At 33.5% G+C, this 16,048-nt stretch overlaps 1 protein-coding gene across 1 annotated transcript; it reads right to left on the bottom strand.

The window, feature by feature from the left end:
* Positions 1-13,626: 13,626 nt before the first annotated feature.
* On the bottom strand, positions 13,627-14,682 carry LOC149778354 (galactoside alpha-(1,2)-fucosyltransferase 2-like). Its single transcript, XM_089938323.1, has one exon. It carries the CDS (start codon positions 14,680-14,682, stop codon positions 13,627-13,629), a length of 1,056 nt encoding a protein of 351 aa, XP_089794449.1.
* Positions 14,683-16,048: the final 1,366 nt, after the last annotated feature.

The raw sequence follows: 16,048 nt of genomic DNA, 5'->3' as shown, positions 1-16,048 counted from the left end.
ACCATGTAAGTATGCACTCACGTCCTCTGCATCGTATCTAAATGTGTTCAAAGTGTCCACCGTCATTTAATATCGGTAAATCAAAGCAGTCCATAAATACAGACAGCAAATACCGCCTTACAATATTAATTGTGGCCTGGCCACAATTAATATCATTCTAAACAGAAAATGCATAAATCGTCAGTTTGTGTTCACTTCTCTGTTTCAGTATTCCATCAATGAATTCGATGATACATATGGGGTAATACGAAAATCAGGACATCAATGTACGACCATGAGAAACAAAGTAGAATATACGGCAACTGAGAGTACGGCACATTATTTATAATGATGTAAAGAAAAATTGACATTTCATATAAGACACAGAATAAAAAAAGTTATGCTCGTTCACATTTCATGGATTTGTTAATGAAATAATGACATTATACAGCATTTGAGGTTTGTACCAAAGATAGTTTGAGCAATGATAGACATATTTCAAGGGTTCAAAGCCCATTCCTATCCTTGACATGATTTGACTGCTCCGGTGGCCTAGTGGTTAGAGCGTCCGCCCCCATGAGTTCGAACCCCGGCCGAGTCATATCAAAGACTTAAAGAAATGATGCTAACAGCTACCTTGCTAGGCGCTCATCGTTAAGAGCTTAGTGTTAGGACTAGTCGATCTGGTGCCAGGATAATATTAATGTAACTGGGTGGGACATCATACCACATGTCTGCGACATGATGCCCCAATATTAGACATCACTTTAAACTGCCACACTGCAGACATCGTAGCGAAATTGTGAAAGGTGAAAGCTATATTAAAAATCTAAATCACACACACACGCACACACACACAGACACACACACACACACACACACACACACACAAGCACACACAGATCCTTGACGTGAACCAAAGCAAACCAGAATGTAACGGCATAGTCATCAAATCAAGTTTTATATAGAGTCCCGTTCCATTTCATCACGATAATGAGACAATGTATTTTAAAATAAATAAAATTTCAATTTCTGTAATTGAAATCAGTCCACACCTTTTCATAAATAAAGACAGCAAATACATCCTTATAATATCAGCAGTGGCCACGCCACAATCAATATTATTTGATATAGAAAATGCGGAAGTCGTCAGTTTGTATTCATTTCTCTGTTTCAGAATTGCATCAGAGAAATTGATGATACATATGGGGTAATACGCAAATCAGGACACCAAATTACGAAAAGGAGAAACAAAGTAGAGAAAAGACAAAGCAAGACAAGAGAAAGGAGAGTTTGGAGCGATCAATGATACCTATTTTACGAGCGTTGTAACTGCACATTTATTTGACCGGTTTCACTATTTCAACAAACAGTATTGAGAAAGTATTGTGTAATATATATATATATATATATATATATATATATATATATATATATATATATATATATATATATATATCCTTCCTCAAAACTAGCGTAAGGATAAGAAGGAAACAATCTTTGGAAAACAAGATAGCATAATTCAATTAATTTCTTGTCTGCTTCATTACATAGTTTAATGGTTGCCATACAAATATATAAATTGGAAGTGGCTATTGTTTCTAGAAAATGTTCAGAAAGTATAAAAGCACATTAACTGAACAAGTTTCAAAGAGTAACCTCCCATTCATTAACTGTTTTAACCGGGTTCTAGACGAATACATAAATATAGCCTAGTAAGCGTTAAAAAATATTTAAAAAATGTTACAAAAATATATTTGTGGACAAACACTCATACTAACAAAGGAGATTACGATAAATAGAATATCGAACCAGAATATGTACACTACTTGCACATCATTGCGACAGCACGTAAGCTTCGCACTTTCCTATATTCCATTATTGACATTTGCAAAGTAGTTACAATGCAATTTCAAGATTCTTCAACATAATAAAAAATATCAGTGACGTTGCTCGAAAATTCAATTGCTTGATTTGTCAAAAAATCTTGCATGACGATTCACGGTTATATCAGACTTCTCGTGCTTGTTAATGTTTAAAACTTCTTAATGCTGAAACTAGACTTGCATATGGCTAGTCTGTGCAAGTCATTTAAAAATTCTTTGTCGATGTACAACACTTATATCACATTAGTTGATTTTCCCAACCACTTTGCTGCGTAAAAACACATAAATTCTTCATCTACTGTTTCCATGTAAGCGTTATCTTTCCAAACATAAATATTTTAATAATTATTTTATAGTAATGTGCTTCCATCAAACACTTTCCTCCTTCAGTGTATATGACGCCAAAAAACCAATGCTTTGGATTAAATATGAATATTTAATTTTTCTTACGAGTTTCAAGGCTATTTATTTGGGTTTTGCTTGTTCTATGCCCAGCAACAACATCATCTCCTACACTGACCATTTCTTCCAGACCTTTACGAAAATGTCCTGTGTACAATCGTCATGTATATCGCTGTCCAGTTTCTGCAACGTCCCTTCTAACATAAAATTGATGGTCACTACCTGATTCATCGTAAACTCAGCATATTCTCTTGAAGACATTTTTCAGTCACCCTGGAGAGTGTTCTGAATTTATTTGCAAAGTTAACAATCTGATGTTAGTTACAGTGAGCCATTCATCAGTGTTGTCAAATTGTTTCCCTAAACGTTGTTTGTTGTTTGTATAAGGGATTCAAAAACAGCTTTACGTTCAGAAACCATTTATGAGGTGGCCTGTTCTCAAGCACTGGTTTTCTTTCCTTTCTTTATATACATACATACATATATATATATATATATATATATATATATATATATATATATATATATATATATATATATATATATCTTAGTTGCCGTGCTAATCGAACTAAACTCCTTGTGAGGATTTTGTGACAGGTAATGTAAGTTTCAATTATTATATTGAGATTTTAGCATGCTACATAAGAATAAGTGTGTACCTAAATAGTTTGTGTTATTAATAATGGTGTAATATACCATCTACATGGCGGTTACTTAATGTAAATTCAATTCAACGAACTACCTGAAGTACCAAACGATAGGCAATTATTTCCTTACTTCTCTTCTGCGGTATTTACATAGAAACACAGCGTTATGATATGCATCCTTTCCACACCAATACAACTGTATAGAACCATCGTATATGCTTGATACAAGCGAAGGCATTGTAAGGACCGAAGCTATCTAGATGAAGGACTTAATGAAAATTCACTCGTGTAGACCTTAAATGTAATTATAGAGTTATATCATTAACTGACTATAAATAACATTAATGTCGGTGTATTTCCCAAAATTGGTATCACATTGTTCAATCCAACACGTCATTTCAGATCACTTTATATGGTGAATATCATTTTGGAATAATGCAGACTGACAAACAAACATCGGTATATAGCGGATAGATAGATTGGTAAAAAGTTGCAAGAGATTGCCAAATGTTGACAGAAAAGACTTCTTGCAGGTCAGTTATTATTAAAATGTATTTATTTATAATATCGATACATGTGAATGCATAATAATATAAAAGCTACTTATAAAATCAAATCTATAAATTTAACCCAGTTCAATACAGCTGTAAATGGTAAAAGACGTGCATACTTCTTAATGTTTATTCCTTTGCTATTATTTGTATTATTTTTCCAAAGTCATTTCAGTCAACAAAATGTTGTATTTGATACGAATTGTATCGATTTCTTGATAACCGAGAAAACTACTATTTGCGTACCATTCTGTAAACTTTATTAGATATGACCTTATAACGATTAAAAAACATATTGCTTTTGAGCTGCAAAGTGGCTAATTTTTAAATCAATCAAGTTTCAATAAAGTGCTTCTAGAAAATTTGTAACAAATCTTACGTGTATATTTCACCTCAGTGTGGCAATTTAAAATCATTCAGTCAAGAAAACCAACCGCAAAGAAAATCTAACTGCTTCAATACATACATTTTTGGGAGGGTGACCATCATCACGAAACGTGGATATTTTGGTATTTGGTGAGAGGTAAATACACACATTTGAATTCATGCTTATTTCAAATCAACCTTTTATTTGCAAGGCTTATTTTAATCATTTGAATCAATGACTCTTCTTAACAAAAGATTTAGCTTAGCTCCTCAGTTATTGTTTACTTTTTATATGAGAAACAGAAAACCATGACGACGTACGGATACGTAAACACGCATATCAAATGTGAAGACATATCGTCATGAAGAGTTGACAAATTACATTCATACAATATTAGGGCTGATGCAACAATAAAATTTGACAAGTTTCGTGAACACAATAGTAAGACATGGAGCATAAGAACATGTCAAATTGTATCGTCAGCATTAACACATGATAAAGATAACATGTATAATATAACATATATGAGACATAACAAGCTACAGGTACAAAATCTGGAATGACGGATATAAATGACAAATCTAGCATTTTTCAGCTGTGTGACATAATGGTCTGCATATACATGATGACATCTAACATTTACTTTATACAAAAGTTTGTATTGCAAAATTGTATATTTAAAGTAAGTCTGAGCTATATATTTAACTGAATAATGATTATAAAGTACAATGGCGCACTAACTAGTATCTTGTATCCTTGACATACCAAAAATCTACTTGACGCAGAATGCATAATATATCATAAATGGCATCATACAAATTACTTGAATCAGGAAACATTATATGCTTAAAGAGGAATGCATTCCCACCTACAGGCTTGTACGCGGTCTACATAAAACATTCACACTAATTTTTAAGCTGTAAAATTGACTTAGAGGCATTTCTTCTCAGAAACTCTTGTGAAGTGAGTTTCGCATATTTCCATCCGAATATCTAAAATAATTAATGTCATGCCTTATTTTTTTCAGACCATGTGTATCTACCGGAATCAAAATTGAGCTTAATATGCATACTATGTTGTAAATAATTTGCAAATTTTCTTTTTGTGCTAAAAGCCTCGAGTAAAATTTAACTTAACCGTCTTGTTCTCAGAGACAGTACATTTGATTGTGCAAGCAGATCTTCGTATTAAATTGTATTGTCATCACAAATGAATTGTATTAGTACCTTTATTTAAATTAATGTGTCAACAAACGAAACGACTTATTCGTTTGCACAATACTTCAAGCTTTTCCAGTCCATCCTTCTTGACCAAACCGTTCTCGGTGTTATTCGCTTTCCGGTTGACGTCATAGCGTTGCCACTGTTTCCCTACACCTTTATTCGTTTTTTTCCCCATCACTGCTTTCGATACTCGAGTAAAACTTGAAATTAGCTACTGCTCGTCAATTTGTTTGCAGCTGTCTCATAAAAGCGGCTTATGGTTTGTTGAATTTGATTGTGTAGGATTCGTGAATATCAATCAAATATACCCAGATACATATCTTCGACTCTGATAGTCCTTGCTGTGCTTTCTGTCACTTTCCCTGCACGAAATGCCCAAATGACTTATCGCCGAAGGAAAACCAGCATAATATATACCCGAGAGCGACAGGTTTATGATAAACAAAACAGCTTCTTTAGAAAACAGTAAGTCCTGCCTCGTAAGGAGAGATTAAAATTTGATGTGTAAAATGTTTAATCATATATATTTGCAATATTATATACTGCAATGCAAACTGGAGATGTTCACCCATTTTATGCAGCGCTCCATTGAAACTCCAAGATATAGATGGAAGCTATTTCGGTAATTTATCAGACTATTATTTCTTTTGCATTTGTGCGAGTTTTGGCACTAAACAGTTCGTTTAGGTCTTGAGACATACACTCAATGATTCTTGTTTCGATTTTTTGTATAATTTCAAACTTTAGGTTGTCCTCACTACCTTTACCAAGTACACACCAAGGCAGCCTAACTGGAATGGCCTGGTCGAGTATCAAACCCACGACACTTAGGTTGCTAGATAGATTGCCATATTACCTTAACTACAGTGTTTCCTTGGAAACTGTTTTGATGTTGCAATGATTATTACAATGTTATCCTTGATATTTTAAAATGACACTCGGATTGGTTTCGAGATATGTATTCATATCACGACCTGTTTAATCACTGGAAACTGGGTTTTAATCAAAATGAATTTCAGATGTATCAGTATAATAACAATTGATGCTAATCTTGCACAGGATACCAAGGGTTACGTCCCTTATACTAGTCATTATTCAATAAAAAATGTTTTTTTAATGTAATCTACTGAAAATCCAACAGTACGTATAAAATGTTCTTCTGAATGCTGCATTAAACACAGTTATGAGTATCTTATTACTTTAATTATTATTATCGTTTTTTGGAACACAATAATTTTACTTCGGTGGCTGCATTTGACTGGGGTAGAACCTTGCTCAACTTAAACTCACATGAAAACAATTTGTAACAGGGTGAACGCCATGTCAGCTATACAAGCCAAGGAGCATAAAAATATATTTGATATTTTTCATTACAAGGCACAACACAAATACGCAGCATTTGGTGAAATTGGAAAGGACGTTGGGATGAGTATTTTACTTTCCTCTCAGTCATGTGTAACGATAGTTCCATATAATTAAATCGTCAGTTTGTATCGGCATAAATTATCAAGGATAGAAATGAAAATGGAAACCACTTAAAACTACTCCAAATACGTTTAACAAATGTTGTTCAAAATTTTCTTTTCACGTGTATTTGTATTTGTATTTTAGCAACCTGTATTTAAACTAAATTATAGTAGCGCAGTTTAATATGGCTCTCTCCTCTTCCCTTTCACAGCTTACGTAAATAGAATTCAGATATAGAGCGAACTTCAGAACTGAATTTATATGACAGTGTGTATTTATGTACCATTATTTAATATATCAAATTCTATTACGCCCATGGCGCATTAATATGCATATATAAATATTGTTTCAACATTAGATTATGTTTCAACAGTAGGCCATAGCTTCTATATTCTCTAAATCTGTAATGAATTTCCACTGATTAATCATTATTGATGTAAAAAAATAACGATACAAATATTAAAATTCACTGTGTTCTAAATGAAACATGGGACATCAAGTAATCTACAGAACCAAGGACTCTTTAACGATTAGGTCTATATGTTCTACTGGATTTTTTTAATACAGTGTTCGTAATATCAATGACACAAAGTTGTAATATAACCCGTCAAGAGTATATGTACATTTTGGTTAGAAGGTAGACACAAACTGCAATTTGTTCATTGCTTTGTTTGTCTTTATTTCTTTCTTCCTATTAAAAAAAACTAATAATAATGGTCTGAAAACATACAATTTAATATTACAATATCAGAGGTCCGTTCTACCCCCCCCCCCCCCCCCGCCATTCTCCCTCCCTGAATTAGTTCTCAAGGCAACAAACTAATCGAACAATAAACATAATGATTAGCTATGAATAAATGTCTTCATGGTATGTCTCCCCAACCAAACCAACATCTCTCTCTCTCTCTCTCTCTCTCTCTCTCGTAGAGGATACCAGCAAAAAGTATGATTGCAAAATATAGTCACATAACCAAACTAAAAGGTAAAATAATTAAATATGTTCAGTTGTAATACTAATTGAATGATAATAATGACTTATATCAACTATAACACATTGGAACTTTTGACTTACCTCTTGCTGGTCCTCATTTTGTTTAGTTTACAATTCCCACTCATTTCCATATGGTGCGCGTTCAAGTATTTATCTATGTTGCGTTGTAGTCTTCTACTTTCTTCATTAAAAACCATCTTTCAAGTTGAAATCATAAGTGTCTTATACTTACTTAATCAATATGAATGAATATAGAAGTTCCGAAATAATAATAAAAAACAAATTATCACTTGTAAAGGTGATTGCAGTTACTCCCAAAAGGTAAAGAACAACATGATTTTGTAGCAAACACACTAGAAAGGGTTGTGCAGAGTTCATTCATTCCATTCCTTCCGTCAATACACTGTTGTTCGCAATCAATCTTAACTGCAGTTGCAATGCAAGTATGTGTATTTTTATTATATATATATATATATATATATATATATATATATATATATATATATATATATATATATATATATATTAACCGTAGCTTGACGTGCATCCGTTCAAAATGATGTGAAGTAACGCAACTTCAAACACACGTTTATTATGTACGTTATGAGGCATCAAACACAATCTGTGTAAAGACATAAATTGTCTTCTATCAATTTTGAACTGAGCTGATGTCCATCCTATCATTCCCAGGACGATGTCTGATATTGTATGTGTTGGGAAGCCTTGTAAATATTTTATCCAATTAAGAGAGCTCACTTTTAAAAATGTTACACCATAATTCACTTCCATAAAATATGGAAGGAAAAATTACCTTTTTGACTATATTTGCAGCATCCAAAGGATTTAAACCATTCGGTTTAATGCCAATACCACAGGCCGTGAAACGACTTTTTCCTATGTTGCATGCATCGAGTATTGCGTCATGCCGCGTCAGCTTTGACTTAAAAGTGTTCTTGCAAAGTATAGTCCTTATAAGTGATTTTCTTAATAAAAAATTAAAAAAAACCTGAAAAGTGCTATTTCAAGACATATCCGTGAAAAGTGTAATTGTAAAGTATGTCCCTGGAAAGAGTTATATGGAAACACAGATGTTGGATAGTATATTAAAGGAAATGAAGGAAACGTACTAGATGGAAGTTGAGTTATGAAAGCTTTAGCTTCAGCAGAAGCAAATCAAATTGAAAGATTAAGAGATGCAAATGTCGAAAGAATAAATACAAATGCAAGAGAGAAGGGAAGATAAGGAAATACAAAAACGAAAGGAAGAGAGAGAAATCCGGAAGATAAATGGACATAAAGAATTAGAAATTGAAAAGCAAAAAGGTATAAAGACAACACAGAGAGGGATGAAAAATAGAGAAATACAAATGCATTTTAAATTACTTTCGTTATAACTGACAAATAAAGCAGACTATTCTACTCTGTACACAGGTTCAGATTTTGATATTGTGATATCAGCTTTGTATCCCCTTTCTAAAGGAAAGACATTTAAACAAATACTTTCTTAAATTTGTGAAAACTGTTGGAAATTCTAAATTCGCATAGTATTGGACTGCATTATTACAAAAGGTATTTTTGTTGTTGTCTTCATTGCACTCTCAAATATGTTGTGAAGGCTTATGAGATGGTTTCTGAGGCCTATCGTTATACATTTAGATATTACATAAAATAAGAATCATCTTAAATTTGCATCCTAAAAGGAATAAGAACGAGGTCAGCACTTACCTTGAGGTGAAAGGTGTTGAAATGTTAAAGAAGGCAGCTAGTAGAGCTGATGGTTATTCTTTGACTCACAAGGTTTTAGTTGCAAATAAATCCTTTACTCGATAAGTTTATGTTCTAAAATACAATCCAGTCTCATGCAATTCGAGTTGCAAACTGACGTAACTATTTCTTAATGTATCTCTCCATTATATTCTATATTTATATTTTCTCTGACTCAGGTTGAAGTGTCAAGGTTTGGGCCTTGGATTCACTTCTACGCACACTTTGGACAAAATTAGCGCCTTACCAATATCAAAAGAAACATAAACGGCATCTGTATTAACCAAATACTCATATTTATTCCTAATGCTGATAACCATTGCAGAAATTTAACTAATCGAATTAAAAAGAAGGAAAGAAATAAAGAACGTTATAATTGTTACGTAATTACATTTTCGTATTTGAATATATTAATTTGTAGTCAATGACACACCGCATACCAAATACCCTCAGATTTATGGTACTTTCCAAATAAAAAGAGCATATATAATAAGATAGGGCACACCAAAAAATCTGTTCGACCAATTGTAACTGAATATGTATTTATAGCAATTACTCTGCAGAATCTTCATTTTAGGCAACTTAATTCTGGACACTTTGTAAATCTAAGTGTAGAATGTTCAAACCATTCTTAAGCATCTATTTGACCTAATTTGCTGTACTAGTTGCATCCTGTGGTAGGAAATGAATCCGTTTGGTCAGTTTCTTGTAAATACGTTTGTAAATCATTTTTTTCCATTATAGTGCATAATAGTTTCGAGCTAATACACGGAACTGCGAGAGGTCATGTTTGTCTAATACTATATATTCAAGTAGTACTCTTATCAGGCCATGGTATATTAGACTTTGTGTCGCATTAAGAAGAGCTGAAACTGATACATAATAGACCACTGTCCACTGGCAACAACTAGCAGGAATATTTTTCTGATTCCATTTTCAAGCTAAGGCTTATTGTTGTTGTTGTTGTTGTGGGGTTTAACGCCATTCTTCAGCACACGATAGGCTATGTATGGCGGCCAGTATTAATGGTGGAGGAAGAACCCGGGAAACCAACGGGAAGAACCACCGACCCACGAGAAGCTACTGGCAAGCTTTCTCACATACCCACATTGGCCGAATCCTGGACTCGAACCCACGCAGCTAAGGCTTATAACATGTTTTGACCATCAACTCAATACTGTAAGTGTGCCTCTGTTAAAAACAATCATGACACATAATATACAATTATAAATATCAACCATCATAAATATCAACTGAAACAGTATCTTCAAAAACGATTCAATTGTATGAAAGCATCTCTCCAAAATGTATTAAGTAAACTATTTTTCTAGATAATCTACAACAAAACAAGTGGAAATTATTACTATTCTGACGAGTTTCCTCTATTGCGTTTCCATTTTGTAGATGACAGTCATCTAATACAAGCATAGTCTAATTGTGGCCTCAATAGCTAATAGATTTATCATTTTCCAATCGTTTAATGCGTAATCATGAATAACTCCCTTTCTTCTGATTTTTATATTTCATTTTATTCTACATAAATGTATTAAACCTATTGTCAATTTCCTTATATATATATATATATATATATATATATATATATATATATATATATATATATATATATATATATATATATACACACAGACACAGATGGGGAGAGGTACATGACCTTTGTTAAAAGATTTTCTTAAGGTGTAAATTAAAAGTTTTAGCTCCGGCATATTTACTGATTTGAAATTGTATATAAATTTGCATTCATAGTCACTTTTGAATCTACACAATCTTATAGCACCGATCTACAATTTCCCCTTATCATGTTTAGCATACTCTACGCACCACTAGAGCTGACAGTGGTAAAGCACATCCACAATTGAAATTATCTTGAAGTGACGACTTAATAGTTATTCATATCAGTACCAAAAAAATTGTCATGGACTAGGGTAGCCTAAGAGTAGCATAAACGTTCGGAAACTTTTTAAAGCAAGACAGTTTTCGTTTATATGTGTCACTGAATTGTATAAATCTATTTATTTATTAAATACATGTACTCGGGTTTCGTTTGATTGTGACTATTGTACAGTACTTCGAATTAGAGTTCGGTTGATCCTATGCAGCACACGAGAAGTGTTTTCAGTAGGAAAACCCTAATAATTATAGCGCAAAGACGACGTATGGCTGCATCGTCTGTGTATAACTGCCTCACCGTAAGAAAAAATATTCACATTACGGAACGTCTTGTCGGTGAGCAGTCTATTTTAAAGGCTTGTACATCTTCAGCTGTACAGGTATGTGAGTTATTTATTAATTTCCTGTGCATAAATTATAACTAGTGTACTAGCAAGTTTTTTATAGTATTTTTCTATGTAGCTTCGGCTTACGTAGTATAATGCAAATATTTTATATTCTTGCTTGTGACATAGCAAGAGATTTATATTAACAATATAAAGTTGCATTTCAAAAAACGTCTATTGACGATGACGTATCAGATAGGCTCATGTTGGTGACCGCAAACAGCATAGCTTCATTCTACAATAAAATGTGTGCCCTACTATCAACTAACATGCCCTAACATGATATTAAAAGTAAGTAGTAAATTAACATTAAATATAAACAATTAAAGGCCAAAGTCTTCTTGTCAAATCCGCAAATTTTGTTGTCTGACAGCTGTTTGTGTGTGCGTTTATGTATTTGTTTATGTATTTGTTTATGTTTATTTCCAAGAGATTTCTATATGGTTTTCTGTATTTATATATCTCATTTTGTAAACGCATTAGTTGACGATGTATATATCATGCTTGCGTTCTCGTCTATGATGTGTCTCATAATTCTATGATATGTATAATATGTATCTTAGCAACCTGATATACTCTTTGTTGTAGAGGTTACTAAGTCATTTAGACAGTCAGTCATAGATAAATGCATGCACGCACGCATACGCGCAAACAAGTATATATATGCATAAATACATGCGTCATATGAAGAAAAGAAACTACATATATAATTACACTGTTATAAGTTTTACATTTCATTTTCGTTGCTATCTCGGACTTAATGTTAAGCACATAACACTATAGACGTATTAACTTTTCGAAATATTATCATCATCAAGCAACTGTTAAAAGATCAGTGCCATGCTCCGCCAAATGATTGCAGATCTGCATAATTGCAGGTATTGAGATATTTCGTTTTGTCAATACGGTAGCTTACACAGTATTACAATTGTATTACTACTGTATCTTTGTCACTTTTCTGTTCTATTTTATGATCTTGTATTATTCTGAATTTGTTTAATCTGATGTAATCTCTTTTTAAAGAGGAAATAAAGTCAGTCAGTCAGTCAGTCAGTCAGTCATACATAGGTAATACATATATATATATATATATATATATATATATATATATATATATATATATATATATATATATATATATATATATATATATATATATATATATATAGATAGATAGATAGATAGATAGATAGATAGATAGATACATATATAGGAAACCCACGCTGTGGAAAATAATGTTAATTCTTTTGAAGATCCGATTGCTAACTTTCACTTTGCTCAGGCAAAGTACACAAAACCCATTTCTTAATGTTGTAGAATTCTCGAACTCAGTCTTATATTTAATGAAGAAAAATCGTAACTATGTATTTCCAGAAAAGACATCAGCACTATTGTTAGCAGTAGCAGAACCATGCAAAGTAGTGGGGTTAGTAGTAGTTTTAGCCTTAGTAGATGTTTTTGTAGTAGAAGTAGTGATGGTAGTAACAGTCAAGTCTTAGATATGGTGGTGATAATGGTATTGGCAGATGCATATTTAGCTAATTTCAACATCAGGTGTGATTTTCTTCGGATTGTTTTAAATACGATTCCACCTTATTATTGACAGGACGTATAACTGAGGGTTGAGTTATACGGAGCAGATTATATAAGTTTTTCCTCCTAGTGCACATAAAGCGCTATGATTTAATATTTACGTTTCAGACACCCTGCAAAAAAACATAAGATTGTCCAGCTAAATCTACGTCATTTTGAAATGTAGAATGACTGTATCAATATACTAAAAGACGAGAATTGATTGTTACATAATTCCAATTTTTGAATGTTTATAAAGTCTGCAATCCGACACATTCTGCGAACCGTTGTTGGTAATAACAAAGGAAGCACAGAAGAGACTTTTTGATGTCATCGTCATAGATGTAAACGTATGGTGGTTGCTAGCAAACGTTCGACACAGATAACAACCGACGGATCATGTTCAATCATGGTGAATTAGTTTTATTTTATCATCTTCCCTGGGCAATAAAAAGTGGAGAAAAATTTTATATTAAATAGATTTCATTCCATTCCAATCCAAAGAGGAGGATAGTAGTCTTCGCGATGCATGCCTTTGTCAAGATCACTATTCGGTCTAGGGTATCCTCTAAAGTAAACTACATCTCCGCCTGCAAGCCATGCTCCCCACCAACCAAACGTTCCGGACGTAATGATCACGTGATCGCAAGAAGACAGCATAGCCATATCAATTCCTGGGTTATCAAAATTGCTAAAGGCAGTGTCATTATTTCCTCTAATATTTTCCTTGCACCATGATATTTCATCACTTGTGATAATAAAGAAAGTATCATTATATTTTTCTCTGAAATAATTCATCGATTTATTTATGTATGTTAGTGGAGCGGTTGCATAACCCAACATTTTGCTTTCCTTATTTGTCATATCTCCTCTACGTACATGAATACCAACAATCGTTTTATTGTTCAATCTGAATCTTTCCACAAACTGACTAGCCGGTTCATATATATTTGGTCTGAATTCAAGTGATCTACGAATCAAATCTTCGTTTTTGTGAAAATATTTCCAAGATTGATAATACCCTGATAGAGTCCAGTTAATACTCGTATCAAGATTCTCGATATCAGTATCATATTTCCCGAACATTTTCTCATAAAATGTTTTCACATTTGTCAGATTTATGTTATTAGTTATATTAAGAAGAAAATATGAATTGATCAGCTCATTAGAAGGAGCAAAGGCTGTATAGTTTAGCCGCTTTGCGCAGCTGAGCAATGCTGCTAACTGAAACAAGTTGTTCCCAAGGCGACCCGTCAACTTAATGGTGATTAAGTGACTTTTATGAAAATTAGCTTTAATCAGATTTCCGATGAAGTCCTTTCCACGTCTTAATTCTAATTCATCGGTGCTTTTATATCGTATCCTTGGCGTACAATTTGGTTTCCATTTTGTCACACAGTGTTGTATATCTGCCGTTTTCCCTGATGTAGTAGCGTACGTGCTCAGCTGAATCGGCAGCCTGGATGTCCCAATCTCATTTCGACCGTTATCATGTGACGCTGTTTGTTCTGTCTTTGGCTTTGTGCTTTTAAGAGTCATTGTCAGGTCTGATGACATTAATGACATGCGGTTGACCCCTACGACGTAAAGCAAAAATATTCCAAAGAGTGCGATAACAAAAAGTAAAACCAGTCGTTTCTGAATTGTGATCGAATGCATGCTTGCTGTAGTGATCAAGGAATGCTGTTCGTGAATTTCAACCATGGTGTTTCTGAAACAGCGAGAGAGATCATGGTATTGAATCATCCCAGTGTCATACATAATCCAAGCAAATGCATCATGCAAATAAATGATGAATGACTGAAGTCATATAAAATTTCAGTCATGTTTGTTACAAAGTCGAAAGCAATACATTTTTTTTCTCACTTGATTAATAGGAAACACGAGCGGCTTTTACCGAACCCTCGCAAAGTTTGCCACGTTTATGACTATTCCATTAAAATATATTTCTTACGTCAAGTTCTATCAGCTTATAAGTAGATACTTACAGAGAGCGCAGTCATATGCGTTATATGGCCGCTAGGATTGATAATACGTTACATGGCCTTAGAGGTGGATCAAAACTTGAAAACCCGCCAAAAAACACCGAGATGCAAAGCGTGTAGTTTTATACCTTCTATTGATTACTGGTGATTTAATTATACAGCATGTGGAGCCAAGGTGTATTCATTATCTTTGCGAAATTATGTATTTAGTCAATATCGTCAAATAAATATGTCTGATGAATGACTTACATTTTATAATAAAGGTGTATTAAGCTTCACATTTCTTGTTTACAAGTCGTACTGGCAGGTCCCGAAAATGAAGAAAACGATTTATAAAATAAGAAGAGAATTTAAGCTCCCAAATAGAAATTTAATAAGGTCGTCAAAGCCCAACACAATCATGTCCCGCTGCACAAAGCATCAAATCAAAGGGATTAGCCGCCCAAATTAAGGAATTATATGGTGGTAATATCCAATACCATCAGCTATACAGCACAAGACGGAACACTAACTTAGGACGCAAATAACTCAACCAAGGATCCGAGGATTGGTATCAGTCTCTACCATAAAGTTAACTAATATAAAGTGGTTAACATCTTAACCATCAGGCCAGGCTGCATAAGCAACAATATTGGACCCAATTAAATTTTAAAATAAACCGGAACCAGGTTTGCTATGGATAAGTTGTTAATTATGAGAGACCGATCACATTTTATCCACTGCTAATAACCACAGAGATTCCAGTTTTTCAAATTCCGAAAAGACGATACGTTTTAACTTCTGCCTCATAAAACAAAATTTGCCAAGGGAGGTCGGGAATCTTTGTGTGTCGGGGGAGCTGCTCGGGCCTCCCTTCCTTCGTTTCACCAACCGGACATGGTAATTAAGTGATGTGTCGTGCACACTTTAACGCACATCGG

The sequence above is a fragment of the Sinohyriopsis cumingii genome, chromosome 17 (genome assembly GCF_028554795.1).
Source record: "Sinohyriopsis cumingii isolate HCF-2022 chromosome 17, ASM2855479v2, whole genome shotgun sequence".
NCBI classification, from domain to species: domain Eukaryota; kingdom Metazoa; phylum Mollusca; class Bivalvia; order Unionida; family Unionidae; genus Sinohyriopsis; species Sinohyriopsis cumingii.
Note: the sequence above shows the minus strand (reverse complement) of the source record. Positions and strands in the feature narration are given on the sequence as shown.

Excerpts from the sequence above, each read along its gene's own strand:
- LOC149778354 (XM_089938323.1), bottom strand. The coding sequence starts at position 14,682 with ATGACTCTTAAAAGCACAAAGCCAAAGACAGAACAAACAGCGTCACAT.